The following is a 21,817-nucleotide window of genomic DNA, read 5'->3' as shown; positions in this document are numbered from 1 at the left end:
GACAAAAAATTACGTAGGGTTCCCATAGGGTATGTGTCCCCGTTCAGGAAACGCTGCGTGTTTGACGCTGCGCAGAGCCGCAGCATCAAACACGCAGCGTCCAGATGTTACAGCATAGTGGAGGGGATTTTAGGAAATCCTGTCTCCACTATGCGTGGTAACACGCATCCGGCTGCCCTGCGATTCCGGACATGCTGCGTGTCTTTTTAGATCGCAGCATGTCCGTGTACCTTGCGGCGACGCTGCGCCGCCGCAAGGTATATCACAGGGCGCTATGTGTGGGGTGCGATGATTCCGGATGTGTGCAATGAACACATCCGGCATCATCGCGTCACAGAAGGGGGCGGGGCTTAGAGCGCAGCGGGTTTGCCGCTCCGTCTAAACCGCCGGCCATCCTGAAAGTGGACACATACCCTAAGAGGTACAGATGCTGGGGGATGATCAAAAGCCCATGTTTAGTATGATCCAGAAGGGGTAACATTCCTTGTGATAAGATTAATGGCAATAGTAGGGCAACTATAATTTATTTTAATCATTAATGGACATTGTGAGAACACTGGAGGTATAAATGTGAAAAAGGATGCTATTGTGCAATTTTAGTAAAATCAAAGTATTTGCAGCTTCTATTTCCACTTTTTTCTGAAGATAGCATATGATACAGAGGAGGGAGATTTAGGCAAGAGAAAGCTGTGATCCTGCTTCTCCCACTTAGAATAATTGACAGCTTTCTGTGTATACAGAAAAAGCTGTCAATTAGCAGCGAGTGGGCAAGGGAAGCAGCAATCCGAGGATTTCTCTGCTCTAAATCCCCCTCCTCTCTGTCATATGTTGTCCTGGATGAATTTAAACAGCTTTTCAGATGAAAATATTGAACCATATCCTGGAAAAGTCCGAACATTCAATCTCTACATTTGTGTGAGACGGACTTCAGATTGGGCAACATAAAAGATCTGAGAAGCCCACTTTGGTATCCACCAGCCATAAACGGCAATGCAGCATGCATGCATTTCCCTGCATTTGCACACTGTTTTCCAGACAGTTGACTTATTTATTCTTCTCCTCACTGGTTTTCAGGTCTTCACGCAGTAATAGTTACGTAAGGTGTATGGGCATTCTTTTCTATAGAGGAGGTCAGTAATAGATATGTAAGGTGTATGGGCATTCTTGTGCATGGAGGAGGTCAGAAATAGATACAGTGCCTTGCGAAAGTATTCGGCCCCCTGGAACTTTTTAACCTTTTCCCACATATCATGCTTCAAACATAAATATACCAAATGTAAATTTTTGGTGAAGAATCAACAAGAAGTGGAACACAATTGTGAAGTTGAACGAAATTTATTGGTTATTTTACATTTCTGTGGAAATTCAAAAACTGAAAAGTAGGACGTGCAATATTATTCGGCCCCTTTACTTTCAGTGCAGCAAACTCACTCCAGAAGTTCATTGTGGATCTCTGAATGATCCAATGTTGTCCTAAATGCCTAATAATGATAAATATAATCCACCTGTGTGTTATCAAGTCTCCATATAAATGCACCTGCTCTGTGATAGTCTCAGGGTTCTGTTTGAAGCACAGAAAGCATCATGAAGACCAAAGAACACAACAGGCAGATCAGTGATACTGTTGTGGAGAAGTTTAAAGCCAGATTTGGATACAAAATGATTTCCAAAACTTTAAACATCTCAAGGAGCACTGTGCAAGCGATCATATTGAAATGGAAGGAGTATCATACCACTGCAAATCTATCAAGACTCTGCCGTCCCTCTAAACTTTCATCTCAAACAAGGAGAAGACTGATCAGAGGTGCAGCCAAGAGGCCCATGATCACTATGGATGAACTGCAGATACCTAGAGCTGAGGTGGGACAATCTGTCCAAAGATATCCATAAAAAGTGTAATTTAAAGTTTGCAACAAGCCACCTGGGAGACACACCAAAATGTGGAAGAAGGTGATCTTGTCAGATGAAACCAAAATCGAACTTTTTTGCAACAATGCCAAACGATATGTTTGGCGTAAAGGCAACACAGCTCATCACCCTGAACACACCATCCCCACTCTCAAACATGGTGGTGGCAGCATCATGGTTTGGGCCTGCTTTTCTTCAGCAGGGACAGGGAAGATGGTTAAAATTGATGGGAAGATGGATGGAGCCAAATACAGGACTATTCTTGAAGAAAACCTGTTTGAGTCTACAAAAGACTTGAGACTCGGACAGAGGTTTGTCTTCCAACAAGTCAATGATCCCTAACATAAAGCAAAATCTACAATGGAATGGTTCACAAATAAACTTATCCAGGTGTTAGAATGGCCAAGTCAAAGTCCAGACCTCAATCCAATCGAGAATTTGTGGAAAAAGCTGAAAACTGCTGTTCACAAACGATCTCCATCAAACCGCACTGAGCTCGAGCTGTTTGCCAAGGAAGAATGGGCAAGAATTTCAGACTCTCGATGTACAAAACTGATAGAGAAATACCCCAAGCGACTTGCAGCTGTAATCGCAGCAAAAGGTGGCACAAAAAAGTATTAAGTTAAAAAGGCCGAATAATATTGCACGCCGCACAATAATGTGTTCCACTTGTTGTTGATTCTTCACCAAAAATTTACATTTGGTATCTTTATGTTTGAAGCATGATATGTGGGAAAAGGTTGAAAAGTTCCAGGGGACCGAATACTTTCGCAAGGCACTGTATGTAGGCTGTATGGGCATTCTTGTGCATGGAGGAGGTCAGTAATAGATATGTAAGGGGTATGGGCAGTCTTGTGCATGGAGGAGGTCAGTAATAGATATGTAGGCTGTATGGGCATTCTTGTGTATGGAGGAGGTCAGTAATAGATATGTAGGCTGTATGAGCATTCTTGTGCATGGAGGAGGTCAGTAATAGATATGTAAGGGGTATGGGCAGTCTTGTGCATGGAGGAGGTCAGTAATAGATATGTAGGCTGTATGGGCATTCTTGTGTATGGAGGAGGTCAGTAATAGATATGTAGGCTGTATGAGCATTTTTGTTTATGGAGGAGGTCAGTAATAGATATGTAGGCTGTATGGGCATTTTTGTGTATGGAGGAGGTCAGTAATAGATATGTAGGCTGTATGGGCATTCTTCTGCATGGAGGAGGTTAGTAATAGATATGTAGGCTGTATGAGCAGTCTTGTGTATGGAGGAGGTCAGTAATAGATATGTAGGCTGTATGAGCATTCTTGTGCATGGAGGAGGTCAATAATAGATATGTAGGCTGTATGAGCAGTCTTGTGTATGGAGGAGGTCAGTTATAGATATGTAGGCTGTATGGGCATTTTTGTGTATGGAGGAGGTCAGTAATAGATATGTAGGCTGTATGGGCATTCTTGTACATGGAGGAGGTCAGTAATAGATATGTAGGCTGTATGGGCATTCTTGTACATGGAGGAGGTCAGTAGTAGATATGTAGGCTGTATGGGCATTATTGTGTATGGAGGAGGTCAGTTATAGATATGTAAGCTGTATGGGCATTCTTGTGTACGGAGGAGGTCAGTAATAGATATGTAGGCTGTATGAGCATTCTTGTGCATGGAGGAGGTTAGTAATAGATATGTAGGCTGTATGGGTATACTTGTGCATGGAGGAGGTCAGTAATAGATATGTAGGCTGTATGGGCATACTTGTGTATAGAGGAGGTCAGTAATAGATATGTACACTGTATAGGCATTCTTGTGCATGGAGGAGGTCAGTAATAGATATGTAGGCTGTATGGGCTGTTGTGAATTTGTTTTTTGGGCTCCCCCGGTGGTCACTGGTGGTACTGGACCTGTGTGCTTCACTTTCTCTGTTCACCTGTTTCCATCAGGATATGGGTGTATCCTATTTAGCCTTGCTGCTCAGTTATTCTAGTGCCGGCCATCAATGTAACCAGAGCCTTTCTGTTGCATGTTCCTGCTTCTAGACTACTATCAGCTAAGTTGGACTCTTAGTCCTAAGTTTGTTTTGCATTTTTGTTCCAGTTCACAGTTATGTTATTTTTCTGTAGCTGGAAGCTCTTGTGGGCCGAAATTGCCACTCCGGTGTCATGAGTTGACACATGAGTCTTAAAGTAATTTCGGGATGGTATTTTAATAGGGTTTTCAGCTGACCGTGAAGTTCCCTATTGTATCTTCTCACTATCTAGTAAGCGGACCTCGCTTGGCTGAACCTAACTTCATACTGCGTATGTCTTTTCCTCTGAACTCACCGTCAATATATGTGGGGGGCTTCTGTCTCCTTTTTGGGGGAATTTCCCTAGAGGTAAGCCAGGTCTGTCTTTTCCTCTATTAGGGTTAGTTAGTCCTCCGGCTGGCGCTAGGCGTCTAGGGATAAAACGTAGGCACGCCACCCGGCCACTGTTAGTTGTGTGGTAGGTTTAGCTCACGGTCAGCTCGAGATTCCATCACCCAAGAGCTAGTCTGTTGTTTAAGTTCTCTGACGTTCCCTTGCCATTGGGAACCATGACAGTATGGCCGGCCAAGGGTTAAAACCGTTGGCAGAAGAAAGGAGAGAAAAAGAAGTCTGCAGATTTTTTTTTTTTTTTTTTCCTTCTGAGTTTGCTTTTTAGTTGACTCAGTTGCATTTCTGCTCTAATTGCAGCCTTTGTCTCTCTCTCTCCTTCTAATCCTTGAATGGCTCTGATCTCACCTGATTAAAATGGATTCTCAGAGTTTGGTTACAGGTTTGAATAATCTTGCTACGAAGGTTCAAAATTTACAGGATTTTGTTATTCATGCTCCTATATCTGAACCTAGAATTCCTATACCAGAATTTTTCTCCGGAGATAGATCTCGTTTCCTGAATTTCAAAAATAATTGTAAATTATTTCTTTCCCTGAGATCTCGCTCCGCTGGAGATCCCGCACAGCAGGTTAAGATAGTAATTTCCTTGCTGCGGGGTGACCTTCAAAACTGGGCATTTGCATTGGCAACCGGGGATCCTGCGTTGCTCAATGTGGATGCGTTTTTTCTGGCTTTGGGGTTGCTTTATGAGGAACCTAATTTAGAAATTCAGGCTGAAAAAGCCTTGATGGCCCTATCTCAAGGGCAAGATGAAGCTGAAATATACTGCCAAAAATTTCGTAAATGGTCTGTGCTTAGGCTACGTTCACATTTGCGTTGTGCGCCGCAGCGTCGTCGCCGCACCAAAACGCATGCGTCGTGCGGCCCTATCTTTAACATTGGGGCCGCATGGCGCCGCATGTACATGCGTTGTCATGCGTTTTGGTGCGTCGTACGCCGCATGCGGCGTTAGGGCGCACCTGTCAGGGCGCGGCAAACGCAACATGTTGCATTTTTTTTGCGGCGCCGACTTTTTAAAAAAACGCATGCGTCGTGTTTGCGTCGCTTTTGCGTCGTCGATGCGCCTTTTTCCCCATTGATTTGCATTGACAACGCAGACGACGCAAGTACTTGCGTCGTGGTGCGTTGTACGACGCATGCGTTTTCCAAAAAAATTGCAAAAATTGTCTAGACTTTGGGGGGGCGCATGCGGCGCAAAACGCTGCGTTTTTTGTTCATAACGCAACTGCGTTTTTGTTTGCGTTGTGCGTTGCGGCGCCGACGCTGCGGCGCACAACGCAAATGTGAACGTAGCCTTACTCAGTGGAATGAGTGCGCCCTGGCGGCGAATTTCAGAGAGGGTCTCTCTGATGCCATTAAAGATGTTATGGTGGGGTTCCCTGCACCTACAGGTCTGAATGAGTCCATGACAATGGCTATTCAGATTGATCGGCGTTTGCGGGAGCGCAAACCTGTGCACCATTTGGCGGTGTCTTCTGAGAAGGCTCCAGAAAATATGCAATGTGATAGAATTCTGTCCAGAAGCGAACGGCAGAATTTTAGGCGAAAAAATGGGTTGTGCTTCTATTGTGGTGATTCAACTCATGTTATATCAGCATGCTCTAAACGTACAAAAAAGGTTGATAAGTCTATTTCAATTGGCACTTTACAGTCTAAGTTTATTCTGTCTGTGACCTTGATTTGTTCATTATCGTCAATTACCGCGGATGCCTATGTCGACTCTGGCGCCGCTTTGAGTCTAATGGATTGGTCCTTTGCCAGGCGCTGTGGGTTTGATCTAGAGCCTCTGGAAGTTCCTATACCTCTGAAGGGTATTGAGTATTGACTCTACACCATTGGCTAGTAATAAACCACAATACTGGACACAAGTGACTATGCGTATGAATCCAGACCATCAGGAGATGATTCGCTTCCTTGTGTTGTACAATCTACATGACGTTTTGGTGCTCGGATTACCATGGTTACAATCTCATAACCCAGTCCTTGACTGGAAAGCTATGTCTGTGTTAAGCTGGGGATGTCAGGGGACTCATGGGGACGTACCTTTGGTTTCCGTTTCGTCATCTATTCCCTCTGAGATTCCGGAATTTTTGTCTGATTATCGTGATGTTTTTGAGGAGCCTAAGCTTGGTTCACTACCTCCTCACAGAGATTGCGATTGTACCATAGATCTGATTCCGGGCAGTAAATTTCCAAAGGGTCGTTTATTTAATCTATCTGTACCTGAACATGCTGCTATGCGAGAATATATTAAGGAGTCCCTGGAAAAGGGACATATTCGTCCTTCTTCATCTCCCTTAGGAGCCGGTTTTTTCTTTGTATCTAAAAAAGATGGCTCTTTGAGGCCGTGTATTGATTATCGACTCTTGAATAAAATTACAGTCAAATATCAGTATCCTCTGCCACTGCTGACTGATTTGTTTGCTCGAATAAAGGGGGCTAAGTGGTTCTCTAAGATTGATCTCCGTGGGGCGTATAATTTGGTACGAATTAAGCAGGGGGATGAGTGGAAAACCGCATTTAATACGCCCGAGGGCCATTTTGAGTATTTAGTAATGCCTTTTGGTCTTTCAAATGCCCCTTCAGTCTTTCAGTCCTTTATGCATGACATTTTCCGTGAATATTTGGATAAATTTATGATCGTGTATCTGGATGATATTTTGATTTTTTCGGATGACTGGGATTCTCATGTCCAACAGGTCAGGAGGGTTTTTCAGGTTTTGCGGGCTAATTCCTTGTGTGTGAAGGGTTCTAAGTGTATTTTTGGGGTTCAAAAGATTTCTTTTTTGGGGTACATTTTTTCCCCCTCTTCCATTGAGATGGATCCTGTCAAGGTTCGGGCTATTTGTGATTGGACGCAACCTTCTTCTCTTAAGAGCCTTCAGAAATTTTTGGGCTTTGCTAATTTTTATCGTCGATTTATAACTGGTTTTTCTGATGTTGCTAAACCTTTGACTGATTTGACCAAAAAGGGTGCTGATGTTGCTGATTGGTCCCCTGCTGCTGTGGAGGCCTTTCGGGAGCTTAAGCGCCGCTTTTCTTCCGCCCCTGTGTTGCGTCAGCCTGATGTTACTCTTCCTTTTCAGCTTGAGGTCGATGCTTCCGAGATCGGAGCTGGGGCGGTCTTGTCGCAGAAAAGTTCCGACTGCTCCGTGATGAGACCTTGTGCGTTCTTTTCACGAAAATTTTCGCCCGCCGAGCGAAATTATGATATTGGTAATCGGGAGCTTTTGGCTATGAAGTGGGCTTTTGAGGAGTGGCGTCATTGGCTTGAGGGGGCTAGACATCAGGTGGTGGTATTGACCGATCACAAGAATTTGATTTATCTTGAGTCTGCCAGGCGCCTGAATCCTAGACAGGCGCGCTGGTCGTTGTTTTTCTCTCGGTTTAATTTTGTGGTCTCATACTTACCAGGTTCTAAAAATGTGAAGGCGGATGCCCTTTCTAGGAGTTTTGAGCCTGATTCCCCTGGTGATTCTGAACCTACAGGTATCCTTAAGGATGGGGTGATATTATCTGCTGTTTCCCCAGACCTGCGACGGGCTTTGCAGGAGTTTCAGGCGGATAGACCTGATCGTTGCCCGCCTGGTAGACTGTTTGTTCCTGATGATTGGACCAGTAGAGTCATCTCGGAGGTTCATTCTTCTGTGTTGGCAGGTCATCCCGGGATCTTTGGTACCAGGGATTTGGTGGCTAGGTCCTTCTGGTGGCCTTCCCTGTCTCGAGATGTACGAGTTTTTGTGCAGTCTTGTGATGTTTGTGCTCGGGCCAAACCTTGTTGTTCTCGGGCCAGCGGATTGTTGTTATCTTTGCCTATTCCAAAGAGGCCTTGGACTCACATCTCTATGGATTTTATTTCTGATCTCCCTGTTTCTCAGAAAATGTCTGTCATCTGGGTGGTGTGTGACCGTTTTTCAAAGATGGTCCATTTGGTGCCCTTGCCTAAGTTGCCTTCCTCATCCGAGTTGGTTCCTCTGTTTTTTCAAAATGTGGTTCGCTTGCATGGTATTCCGGAGAATATCATTTCTGACAGGGGGACCCAGTTCGTGTCTTGATTTTGGCGGGCGTTCTGTGCTAGGATGGGCATTGATTTGTCTTTTTCGTCTGCGTTCCATCCTCAGACTAATGGCCAGACTGAGCGAACCAATCAGACCTTGGAGACTTATTTGAGGTGTTTTGTGTCTGCGGATCAGGATGACTGGGTTGCCTTTTTGCCGTTGGCGGAGTTTGCCCTCAATAATCGGGCTAGTTCTGCTACTTTGGTTTCTCCTTTCTTTTGCAATTCGGGGTTTCATCCTCGTTTTTCTTCCGGTCAGGTGGAGTCTTCGGATTGTCCTGGAGTGGATACTGTGGTGGATAGGTTGCATCGGATTTGGGGACAGGTGGTGGACAATTTGGAGTTGTCCCAGGAGAAGACTCGGCATTTTGCTAACCGCCGTCGTCGTGTTGGTCCTCGTCTTCGTGTTGGGGACTTGGTGTGGTTGTCTTCTCGTTTTGTCCCTATGAGGGTTTCTTCTCCTAAGTTTAAGCCTCGGTTCATCGGCCCGTATAAGATTTTGGAGATTCTTAACCCCGTGTCCTTTCGATTGGACCTCCCAGCATCTTTTTCTATCCATAATGTCTTCCATCGGTCATTATTGCGCAGGTATGAGGTACCGGTTGTGCCTTCCGTTGAGCCTCCCGCTCCGGTGTTGGTTGAGGGTGAATTGGAGTACGTTGTGGAGAAGATCTTGGACTCCCGTGTTTCCAGACGGAAACTTCAGTATCTGGTCAAGTGGAAGGGCTACGGTCAAGAGGATAATTCTTGGGTGACAGCCTCTGATGTTCATGCCTCTGATTTGGTCCGTGCCTTTCATAGGGCTCATCCTGATCGCCCTGGTGGTTCTTGTGAGGGTTCGGTGCCCCATCCTTGAGGGGGGGGGTACTGTTGTGAATTTGGTTTTTGGGCTCCCCCGGTGGTCACTGGTGGTACTGGACCTGTGTGCTTCACTTTCTCTGTTCACCTGTTTCCATCAGGATATGGGTGTATCCTATTTAGCCTTGCTGCTCAGTTATTCTAGTGCCGGCCATCAATGTAACCAGAGCCTTTCTGTTGCATGTTCCTGCTTCTAGACTACTATCAGCTAAGTTGGACTCTTAGTCCTAAGTTTGTTTTGCATTTTTGTTCCAGTTCACAGTTATGTTATTTTTCTGTAGCTGGAAGCTCTTGTGGGCCGAAATTGCCACTCCGGTGTCATGAGTTGACACATGAGTCTTAAAGTAATTTCGGGATGGTATTTTAATAGGGTTTTCAGCTGACCGTGAAGTTCCCTATTGTATCTTCTCACTATCTAGTAAGCGGACCTCGCTTTGCTGAACCTAACTTCATACTGCGTATGTCTTTTCCTCTGAACTCACCGTCAATATATGTGGGGGGCTTCTGTCTCCTTTTTGGGGGAATTTCCCTAGAGGTAAGCCAGGTCTGTCTTTTCCTCTATTAGGGTTAGCTAGTCCTCCGGCTGGCGCTAGGCGTCTAGGGATAAAACGTAGGCACGCCACCCGGCCACTGTTAGTTGTGTGGTAGGTTTAGCTCACGGTCAGCTCGAGATTCCATCACCCAAGAGCTAGTCTGTTGTTTAAGTTCTCTGACGTTCCCTTGCCATTGGGAACCATGACAATGGGCATGCTTGTGCATGGAGGAGGTCAGTAATAGATATGTAGGCTGTATGGGCATACTTATGAATGGAGGAAGTCAGTAATAGATATATAGGCTGTATGGGCATACTTGTGCATGGAGGTCAGTAATAGATATGTAGGCTGTATGGGCATACTTGTGTATGGAGGAGGTCAGTAATAGATATGCAGGCTGTATGGGCATACTTTTGTATGGAGGAGGTCAGTAATAGATATGTAGGCTGTATGGGCATACTTGTGCATGGAGGAGGTCAGTAATAGATATGTAGGCTGTATGAGCATACTTGTGTATGGAGGAGGTCAGTAATAGATATTTAAGGAGTATGTGCACCTTGTAGAGTTTGAATACAATTTACTTACCACCAAGAAGTAATGAGACAATTAGGTCGGATGATGACTTCATTGTACACATGTCCTCTGTCTGTGAACTGTCCTGTAATCTCTGGAGAATATTACATAGGGTCTCCTGAACGCAGGCATCTACCAGTTGTATCTTCAGGTGTTCTGAAACCATGAAAATCAGTCACAGTCAAATAACAAAATGTACATTAATATACTGTACTCTTATCCTAATAAGAGATTGTGACCCAACAGCAGGGCCTAAAGGGTTGTATTAAACAGGTACAATTTCTGTTGGTGGAGATGGAGCCTTCTTACAATACAATATAGACTATTTTCTCTTATCCTAGTAAAGAAGCACAGGACAATGCTCTGCTATGGGATTGATATGGTAATCAACATATTTCTTGAGGATAGTGAAAATCCACAATATGTTTAGCTGGAATCTCTTTGTGAAGAAATTCTTGTGGTTTAATTCAGTAGGGTTGCAATCCATCTCTTATGTCACTTGAGATGTGGGAGGCAATTTCTGGAGTAGTGATTTATGCATGATCGTCTGATATGAGCTGACTGATATATCTAGGCTTGTCAGAATGCTTCTTGTCAAATTGTCTAGTAACAACTACAAAGTTGTTGGAAGAGATATAATGGTCTAAACCTAATTCAAGATTTGGGTTGTTTTATTTGGTCCTTTGAAAGGAAATCATAATTCTTTTGTGTGTCATCGTCCACATGTGTAGATTGTGATAGCACAATGTTTGGCCAAGCTTTATGTTGGAGGCTGGGTTGTGATTTCCACCTAAAAGTGAGTTTTTCACTAGGGTTTTGCTATTCCATCTAAGAGCAGCATGATGAAGGGGCAGATACCCTTATACAAGCGTTATGTGACTTTACTGGTTGCTGCACTTTTGTTTTAAAACTGTTTTCTCTGCTGCAGATCTAGCAGTTCTCTGTATGCTGAGCTTTGTATAACCAACCCACACCACTGATTGGCAGCATTCTGTGCACACTACTGTGCATAGGCAGAAAACTACTAATTAAGTGGTGGGGACAAGGCTGGACTACTTGGAAGCTGTCCAAGTGGGAAACTAGTGATAATCTCCTGCCAATATAATACAGTGATAATACAGACCAGTACGTGATACGTTGCTGTAATCAGAGTCTCTTCTCTACATCTTGCTGCTTTCAGATTAGGTAGCAAAAAACTTGCTGACAGATGCCCTTTAAGATCGTCATTGATAGGGTTGAGCGACTTTCATTTTTTTAAGATCGAGTCTGGTTTTGTGAAACCCGATTTAGTCCAGAGTCGAGTCGAGTGAAGTCGGCCGATTATCGCTAAAAGTCGGGGATCGACCGAAACACGAAACCCAATGCAAGTCAATGGGGAAGCATAGCCGGCAGTGAGTGGAGGCCAGGAAAACACCTACAGTGCACATTTTACTGCCAAAAACATCCATTCTTGTTTTCTGAAGCTTGTCAATCTTAATTAACTTTATAATAATAGTTGGGCACTGGAAATTGGGGGTCATTTGGCAAAAGTTGTGGGGGTAGGGCTGGTTCAAGGTTTTAGTGGGCCCAGGAAACATGGACTACGTCATGGCGGTGGAGCAGGGAGAGGTAAGTATTTCAACGTTGCAAGTGCTGTGATCCTGAGCAAGCAGGGGGGGCCCACTCGTTCGCATTGGCACTGGCACAGGGCCCCTCAAAGTACGGCGGTGTGTTTGCATGGCGGGGGCGCCTCCCACCAGCAGCGACACTTTTGCGTACTCTGAGTGGCCCTGTGCCAGTGACGTCGCCAACGAGTATGCCCCCCCACCTGATGAAGGAACCTGCACTTTCATCTGCACCTTCCTCTTTGTCCCTGTGTAAGGTGGTATAATATGCGGGAAGGGGAACCTTACTTTCAGCAGGGTCAGATTCTGGCTGTGTAGAGTACAAGGGGAATGTAGTGGTCTAGGTCAATGTACCAGCAGACTCATCTAGCAGTGGCTGGGCAATGGGCAGGATGATGAGGAAACAGATATAGGGCCAAAGAATAAAGTAGGCTAAATGCAGATCAAAATTGGTAACAGGACTAAACAGGCGGCATTGCTTTGTTCAGTGGAGTAGCAAACCCAAGAGCAGCAGACACTGTTTCAAGGGCCTAACCACACTAGTAGGCCAAATGCAGTTTAATATCTGATAGTATAGGCCGAAAGCCAGAATGTGGAAGCTCAGCTTTGTTCAGTTGAGGACAACACCAGGGAGGGGCAGACACCGTTAGTAGGCCCTAACCACCATTTTGTTTTTTAAAAAACACTTAATGAGAGCCAGAAGGTTGAAGCTCAGCTTTATTCAGTTGAGGGCAACACCAGGGAGGGGCAGACACCGTTAGTAGGCCCTAAACACCATTTTGTTTTTTAAAAAACACTTAATGAGAGCCAGAAGGTTGAAGCTCAGCTTTATTCAGTTGAGGGCAACACCAGGGAGGGGCAGAAGCCGTTAGTAGGCCCTAACCACCATTTTGTTTTTTAAAAAACACTTAATGAGAGCCAGAAGGTTGAAGCTCAGCTTTATTCAGTTGAGGGCAACACCAGGCAGGGGCAGACACCGTTAGTAGGCCGGAACCACCAATGTGTTTAAAAACAGCAGTTAATCAGAGCCGGAAGGTAGAAGCTCAGCTTTATTCAGTTGAGGGCAACACCAGGGAGGGGCAGAAGCCGTTAGTAGGCCCTAACCACCATTTTGTTTTTTAAAAAACACTTAATGAGAGCCAGAAGGTTGAAGCTCAGCTTTATTCAGTTGAGGGCAACACCAGGCAGGGGCAGACACCGTTAGTAGGCCGGAACCACCAATGTGTTTAAAAACAGCAGTTAATCAGAGCCGGAAGGTAGAAGCTCAGCTTTATTCAGTTGAGGGCAACACCAGGCAGGGGCAGACACCGTTAGTAGGCCGGAACCACCAATGTGTTTAAAAACAGCAGTTAATCAGAGCCGGAAGGTAGAAGCTCAGCTTTATTCAGTTGAGGGCAACACCAGGCAGGGGCAGACACCGTTAGTAGGCCGGAACCACCAATGTGTTTAAAAACAGCAGTTAATCAGAGCCGGAAGGTAGAAGCTCAGCTTTATTCAGTTGAGGGCAACACCAGGGAGGGGCAGAAGCCGTTAGTAGGCCCTAACCACCATTTTGTTTTTTAAAAAACACTTAATGAGAGCCAGAAGGTTGAAGCTCAGCTTTATTCAGTTGAGGGCAACACCAGGCAGGGGCAGACACCGTTAGTAGGCCGGAACCACCAATGTGTTTAAAAACAGCAGTTAATCAGAGCCGGAAGGTAGAAGCTCAGCTTTATTCAGTTGAGGGCAACACCAGGGAGGGGCAGAAGCCGTTAGTAGGCCCTAACCACCATTTTGTTTTTTAAAAAACACTTAATGAGAGCTAGAAGGTTGAAGCTCAGCTTTATTCAGTTGAGGGCAACACCAGGCAGGGGCAGACACCGTTAGTAGGCCGGAACCACCAATGTGTTTAAAAACAGCAGTTAATCAGAGCCGGAAGGTAGAAGCTCAGCTTTATTCAGTTGAGGGCAACACCAGGGAGGGGCAGAAGCCGTTAGTAGGCCCTAACCACCATTTTGTTTTTTAAAAAACACTTAATGAGAGCCAGAAGGTTGAAGCTCAGCTTTATTCAGTTGAGGGCAACACCAGGCAGGGGCAGACACCGTTAGTAGGCCGGAACCACCAATGTGTTTAAAAACAGCAGTTAATCAGAGCCGGAAGGTAGTAGCTCAGCTTTATTCAGTTGAGGGCAACACCAGGCAGGGGCAGACACCGTTAGTAGGCCGGAACCACCAATGTGTTTAAAAACAGCAGTTAATCAGAGCCGGAAGGTAGAAGCTCAGCTTTATTCAGTTGAGGGCAACACCAGGGAGGGGCAGAAGCCGTTAGTAGGCCCTAACCACCATTTTGTTTTTTAAAAAACACTTAATGAGAGCCAGAAGGTTGAAGCTCAGCTTTATTCAGTTGAGGGCAACACCAGGGAGGGGCAGACACCGTTAGTAGGCCCTAACCACCATTTTGTTTTTTAAAAAACACTTAATGAGAGCCAGAAGGTTGAAGCTCAGCTTTATTCAGTTGAGGGCAACACCAGGCAGGGGCAGACACCGTTAGTAGGCCGGAACCACCAATGTGTTTAAAAACAGCAGTTAATCAGAGCCGGAAGGTAGAAGCTCAGCTTTATTCAGTTGAGGACAACTTGAATTAGGGACTGCAGACAGACTTAGCAGGCTGTCCCCTGTGTGGACCATGCATCCAATACATTAACCCATTGAGCCACAAAGGACACGTAACCTTCCGTGGCCATGCCTACAGGTCCATGTGTCTGTTGTCAGGTGTACCTTTGTCAGTGTAGGCCTATTGGAAGGAGGGACCGCAGACAGGCTTCGAAGGCCTAACACAATAAAATGGGCTGGCTGTAGGCACTTTAAAATTGGTTCCAGGGGTACACGGGCAGCAGTGGTCTGGTCAGTGGAGGCCTAGTGGAAGGAGGGACCGCAGACAGGCTTCGAAGGCCTAACACAATAAAATGGGCTGGCTGTAGGCACTTTAAAATTGGTTCCAGGGGTACACGGGCAGCAGTGGTCTGGTCAGTGGAGGCCTAGTGGAAGGAGGGACCGCAGACAGGCTTCGAAGGCCTAACACAATAAAATGGGCTGGCTGTAGGCACTTTAAAATTGGTTCCAGGGGTACACGGGCAGCAGTGGTCTGGTCAGTGGAGGCCTAGTGGAAGGAGGGACCGCAGACAGGCTTCGAAGGCCTAACACAATAAAATGGGCTGGCTGTAGGCACTTTAACATTGGTTCCAGGGGTACACGGGCAGCAGTGGTCTGGTCAGTGGAGGCCTAGTGGAAGGAGGGACCGCAGACAGGCTTCGAAGGCCTAACACAATAAAATGGGCTGGCTGTAGGCACTTTAAAATTGGTTCCAGGGGTACACGGGCAGCAGTGGTCTGGTCAGTGGAGGCCTAGTGGAAGGAGGGACCGCAGACAGGCTTCGAAGGCCTAAAATAACAAACAATAGGCTCATGGCAGTTTTACAGCGGTTACATGGATACACGGGCAGGCAGCTTGGTGGTGAGTGGAGGAGTATTTAAAGTAGGGACCGCAGACAGGCTATCAAAGGCCTAAAATAACAAACAATAGGCTCATGGCAGTTTTACAGCGGTTACATGGATACACGGGCAGGCAGCTTGGTGGTGAGTGGAGGAGTATTTAAAGTAGGGACCGCAGACAGGCTATCAAAGGCCTAAAATAACAAACAATAGGCTCATGGCAGTTTTACAGCGGTTACATGGATACACGGGCAGGCAGCTTGGTGGTGAGTGGAGGAGTATTTAAAGTAGGGACCGCAGACAGGCTATCAAAGGCCTAAAATAACAAACAATAGGCTCATGGCAGTTTTACAGCGGTTACATGGATACACGGGCAGGCAGCTTGGTGGTGAGTGGAGGAGTATTTAAAGTAGGGACCGCAGACAGGCTATCAAAGGCCTAAAATAACAAACAATAGGCTCATGGCAGTTTTACAGCGGTTACATGGATACACAGGCAGCTTGGTGGTGAGTGGAGGAGTATTTAAAGTAGGGACCGCAGACAGGCTATCAAAGGCCTAAAATAACAAACAATAGGCTCATGGCAGTTTTACAGCGGTTACATGGATACACGGGCAGGCAGCTTGGTGGTGAGTGGAGGAGTATTTAAAGTAGGGACCGCAGACAGGCTATCAAAGGCCTAAAATAACAAACAATAGGCTCATGGCAGTTTTACAGCGGTTACATGGATACACGGGCAGGCAGCTTGGTGGTGAGTGGAGGAGTATTTAAAGTAGGGACCGCAGACAGGCTATCAAAGGCCTAAAATAACAAACAATAGGCTCATGGCAGTTTTACAGCGGTTACATGGATACACGGGCAGGCAGCTTGGTGGTGAGTGGAGGAGTATTTAAAGTAGGGACCGCAGACAGGCTATCAAAGGCCTAAAATAACAAACAATAGGCTCATGGCAGTTTTACAGCGGTTACATGGATACACAGGCAGCTTGGTGGTGAGTGGAGGAGTATTTAAAGTAGGGACCGCAGACAGGCTATCAAAGGCCTAAAATAACAAACAATAGGCTCATGGCAGTTTTACAGCGGTTACATGGATACACGGGCAGGCAGCTTGGTGGTGAGTGGAGGAGTATTTAAAGTAGGGACCGCAGACAGGCTATCAAAGGCCTAAAATAACAAACAATAGGCTCATGGCAGTTTTACAGCGGTTACATGGATACACGGGCAGGCAGCTTGGTGGTGAGTGGAGGAGTATTTAAAGTAGGGACCGCAGACAGGCTATCAAAGGCCTAAAATAACAAACAATAGGCTCATGGCAGTTTTACAGCGGTTACATGGATACACGGGCAGGCAGCTGGTGATGAGTGGAGGAGTATTTAAAGTAGGGACCGCAGACAGGCTATCAAAGGCCTAAAATAACAAACAATAGGCTCATGGCAGTTTTACAGCGGTTACATGGATACACGGGCAGGCAGCTTGGTGGTGAGTGGAGGAGTATTTAAAGTAGGGACCGCAGACAGGCTATCAAAGGCCTAAAATAACAAACAATAGGCTCATGGCAGTTTTACAGCGGTTACATGGATACACGGGCAGGCAGCTTGGTGGTGAGTGGAGGAGTATTTAAAGTAGGGACCGCAGACAGGCTATCAAAGGCCTAAAATAACAAACAATAGGCTCATGGCAGTTTTACAGCGGTTACATGGATACACGGGCAGGCAGCTTGGTGGTGAGTGGAGGAGTATTTAAAGTAGGGACCGCAGACAGGCTATCAAAGGCCTAAAATAACAAACAATAGGCTCATGGCAGTTTTACAGCGGTTACATGGATACACAGGCAGCTTGGTGGTGAGTGGAGGAGTATTTAAAGTAGGGACCGCAGACAGGCTATCAAAGGCCTAAAATAACAAACAATAGGCTCATGGCAGCTTTACAGCGGTTACATGGATACACAGGCAGCTTGGTGGTGAGTGGAGGAGTAGTGCAAGGAGTGTCTGTCCCAGTACTCCCAAAATATAAATAGATGTTAATGTCTCGCAAAACAACCAAAACAAAAAAAAAGGTGGCATACTTAGGTACAGGGGTGGGCTCATCTACTGAGTTTCTGACATAGTAATTTGGCAGTAACTATTTAATGGTGCCAATATAGGACACAGACACAGACTACTTTAAGTTGCATCATAGATGTCTACAAATTTGTATTGTCAGTGCCAGACATTGAATGATGTCAGCGAATAGACTAAAGATTGGTGGAGCTGTGCGACATAATTTTGCACGTGGTAGAGCACATTTTGAGCTGGGGTAGGGGGGAACTCTCTTGAGGCCGGCGGGACCGCCCCAGGGCCCCTCATGTTACAACGGTGTGTCTGACGTTGGGTGCACACCACCACCGCCAGAGACACTACATTGTACTATGAGGGACCCAGTAGCAATGCCGTCAACCAAAAGCGAGCACACCCACCTCTTCAGACAAACAGCAGTCTCACGGGTGCTTGCGCCAAGTCGCGATACCACGGCCCCGTGTGGGGAGTTTGGCCATTTAGGGAGGTGTAAACATGTCGTATGCTGTACAATCAGCTGCAGCAAATTAGACATTAGAAAAGTAATTCACAGGCAAGAGCTTTTCATAGGAAAGCTAGGTGTCGGCCGGGCAAGGTGGGGCAAAAGATTTCGAAATCCAGTTGTGGTTCATTTTAATGAATGTTAGATCGTCAACATTTTGGGTAGCCAGACGAGTCCTTTTTTCGGTTAATATTGAACCTGCAGCACTGAATACTCTTTCTGATAGGACACTTGCTGCCGGGCAAGCAAGCTCCTGCAATGCATATTCTGCCAATTCTGGCCAGGTGTCTAATTTGGAGGCCCAGTAATCAAATGGGAATGACGGTTGAGGGAGAACATCGATAAGGGATGAAAAATAGTTAGTAACCATACTGGACAAATGTTGTCTCCTGTCACTTTCAATTGATGCAGCAGTACCTGTCCTGTCTGCGGTCATAGCAAAATCACTCCACAACCTGGTCAGAAAACCCCTCTGTCCAACGCCACTTCTGATGTGTGCACCCCTAACACTCCTAGTCTGCTGCCCCCTGGAGCTCGTGTGAGAACGATCACGTGCGCTGTGTGCTGGGAATGCCTGAAGCAAACGGTCAACAAGAGTTGATTGTTTGGTTGCTAATATTAGTTCCAAGTTCTCATGTGGCATAATATTTTGCAATTTGCCTTTATAGCGTGGATCAAGGAGGCAGGCCAACCAGTAATCGTCATTGTTCATCATTTTCGTAATGCGTGTGTCCCTTTTTAGGATACGTAAGGCATAATCCGCCATGTGGGCCAAAGTTCCAGTTGTCAAATCTCCGGTTGTGATTGGTTGAGGGGCAGTTGCAGGCAAATCTACGTCACTTGTGTCCCTCAAAAAACCAGAACCCGGCCGTGACACGCAACCAATTTCCTGTGCCCCCGGGAAAGGTTCGGCATTAAAAATATACTCATCCCCATCATCCTCCTCGTCCTCCACCTCCTCTTCGCCCGCTACCTCGTCCTGTACACTGCCCTGACCAGACAATGGCTGACTGTCATCAAGGCTTTCCTCTTCCTCTGGTGCAGACGCCTGCTCCTTTATGTGCGTCAAACTTTGCATCAGCAGACGCATTAGGGGGATGCTCATGCTTATTACGGCGTTGTCTGCACTAACCAGCCGTGTGCATTCCTCAAAACACTGAAGGACTTGACACATGTCTTGTATCTTAGACCACTGCACACCTGACAACTCCATGTCTGCCATCCTACTGCCTGCCCGTGTATCCTCCCACAAATAAATAACAGCACGCCTCTGTTCGCACAGTCTCTGAAGCATGTGCAGTGTTGAGTTCCACCTTGTTGCAACGTCTATGATTAGGCGATGCTGGGGAAGGTTCAAAGACCGCTGATAGGTCTGCATACGGCTGGCGTGTACAGGCGAACGTCGGATATGTGAGCAAAGTGCACGCACTTTGAGGAGCAGGTCGGAGAACCCAGGATAAGTTTTCAATAAGCACTGCACCACCAGGTTTAAGGTGTGAGCCAGGCAAGGAATGTGTTTCAGTTGGGAAAGGGAGATGGCAGCAATGAAATTCCTTCCGTTATCACTCACTACCTTGCCTGCCTCAAGATCTACTGTGCCCAGCCACGACTGCGTTTCTTGTTGCAAGAACTCGGACAGAACTTCCGCGGTGTGTCTGTTGTCGCCCAAACACTTCATAGCCAATACAGCCTGCTGACGCTTGGCAGTAGCTGGCCCATAATGGGACAACTGGTGTGCAACAGTGTCATCTGCCGATGGAGTGGTTGGCAGACTGCGTTCTGTGGAAGAGCTGTAGCTTCTGCAGGAGGACGAGGAGGAGGAGGAGGAGGGGGTGTGAACGCCTACAGCCAACTGTTTCCTAGACCGTGGGCTAGGCACAACTGTCCCTAAATTGATGTCGCCTGTGGACCCTGCATCCACCACATTCACCCAGTGTGCCGTGATGGACACATAACATCCCTGGCCATGCCTACTGGTCCATGCATCTGTAGTCAGGTGCACCTTTGTACTCACAGATTGCCTGAGTGCATGGACGATGCGCTGTTTAACATGCTGGTGCAGGGCTGGGATGGCTTTTCTGGAAAAAAAGTGTCAACTGGGTAGCTCGTATCGTGGTTCAGCGTACTCCATCAGGGCTTTGAAAGCTTCACTTTCAACTAACCGGTAGGGCATCATCTCTAACGAGATTAGTCTAGCTATGTGGGCGTTAAAACCCTGTGTACGCGGATGCGAGGATAAGTACTTCCTTTTTCTAACCAGAGTCTCATGTAGGGTGAGCTGGACTGGAGAGCTGGAGATCGTGGAACTTTCGGGTGTGCCGGTGTACATGGCAGACTGAGAGACGGTTGGAGACGGTATTGTTTCCGCCGGTGCCCTAGATGCAATATTTCCTCCTACAAAACTGGTGATTCCCTGACCCTGACTGCTTTTGGCTGGCAAAGAAACCTGCACAGATACTGCCGGTGGTGCGGAAAATGGTGGCCTTACAGTGACGGAAGGGATGTTGCGTTGCTGACTAGCTTCATTGGCCGAGGGTGCTACAACCTTAAGGGACGTTTGGTAGTTAGTCCAGGCTTGAAAATGCATGGTGGTTAAGTGTCTATGCATGCAACTAATATTTAGACTTTTCAGATTCTGACCTCTGCTTAAGCTAGTTGAACATTTTTGACAGATGACTTTGCGCTGATCAGTTGGATGTTGTTTAAAAAAATGCCAGACTGCACTCTTCCTAGACTCGGATCCCTTTTCAGGGATTGCAGACTGAGCTTTAACCGGATGGCCACGCTGTCCTCCAACAGGTTTTGGCTTTGACACGCGTTTTGGGCCAGATACGGGCCCGGCAGATGGAACCTGTTGCGATGTTGATGCCTGCTGCGGCCCCTCCTCCACCTCCGCTTCTGAACTACTGCCGCCTGCACCCTGTTCCCCCAATGGCTGCCAATCGGGGTCAATAACTGGGTCATCTATTACCTCCTCTTCGAGCTCGTGTGCAACTTCGTCTGTGTCACTGTGTCGGTCGGTGGCATAGCTTTCGTGGCGGGGCAACATAGTCTCATCAGGGTCTGATTGTGGATCTGTACCCTGAGAGGGCAATGTGGTGGTCTGAGTCAAAGGAGCAGCATAGTACTCTGGCTGTGGCTGTGCATCAGTGCACTCCATGTCAGAATCTACTTGTAATGGGCATGGCCTGTTAAATGTTTCACTTTCTAAGCCAGGGACGGTATGTGTAAAGAGCTCCATGGAGTGACCCGTTGTGTCGCCTGCTGCATCCTTCTCTCTTGTTGTAGTTTTTGCTGAGGAGGACAAGGAAGCGACTTGTCCCTGACCGTGAACATCCACAAGCGACGCGCTGCTTTTACATTTACCAGTTTCTGAAGAGGAGGCAAAAGAGCTAGAGGCTGAGTCTGCAATGTAAGCCAAAACTTGCTGTTGCTGCTCCGCCTTTAAAAGCGGTTTTCCTACTCCCAGAAAAGAGAGCGTTCGAGGCCTTGTGTAGCCTGACGACGAAACTGGCTCCACAGCTCCAGACTTAGGTGGAATATTTTTATCCCCACGACCACCTGATGCTCCACTACCACTACCATCATTACCAGCTGACAATGAACGCCCACGACGACCTCTTGCACCAGACTTCCTCATTGTTTTAAAATCTTAACCAAAGTAACTTTATTTGTTGCTGTCAAACAACTTACACGGTGAGCTATAACTTCAGTATGATTTCAATATCCCTTAACAGGTTGGTGAGACCACAAGGAAAATCAGGCACAATGTTACACACTCTGTTTTCTGTGGCACAAAATCACAGAGATGACACACACGCAGGACTGTCACTCAAGCACTAATGTCAATATTAATCTCCCACCTAAT

General features: G+C 46.5%; 1 protein-coding gene across 3 annotated transcripts in view; it reads right to left on the bottom strand.

The window, feature by feature from the left end:
• The window catches only part of LOC143770095 (rap1 GTPase-GDP dissociation stimulator 1-A-like), a 405,235-nt gene that overhangs the window by 80,688 nt on the left and 302,730 nt on the right, over positions 1-21,817 (bottom strand). For all 3 annotated transcript variants that reach the window (XM_077259356.1, XM_077259358.1, XM_077259357.1), the window contains exon 7: positions 10,336-10,479. In XM_077259356.1, the coding sequence (XP_077115471.1) occupies positions 10,336-10,479 (144 nt within the window). The remainder of the gene's footprint in view (positions 1-10,335; positions 10,480-21,817) is intronic.

This window comes from Ranitomeya variabilis, chromosome 4 (genome assembly GCF_051348905.1).
Source record: "Ranitomeya variabilis isolate aRanVar5 chromosome 4, aRanVar5.hap1, whole genome shotgun sequence".
Taxonomy (NCBI): Eukaryota; Metazoa; Chordata; class Amphibia; order Anura; family Dendrobatidae; genus Ranitomeya; species Ranitomeya variabilis.
Note: the sequence above shows the minus strand (reverse complement) of the source record. Positions and strands in the feature narration are given on the sequence as shown.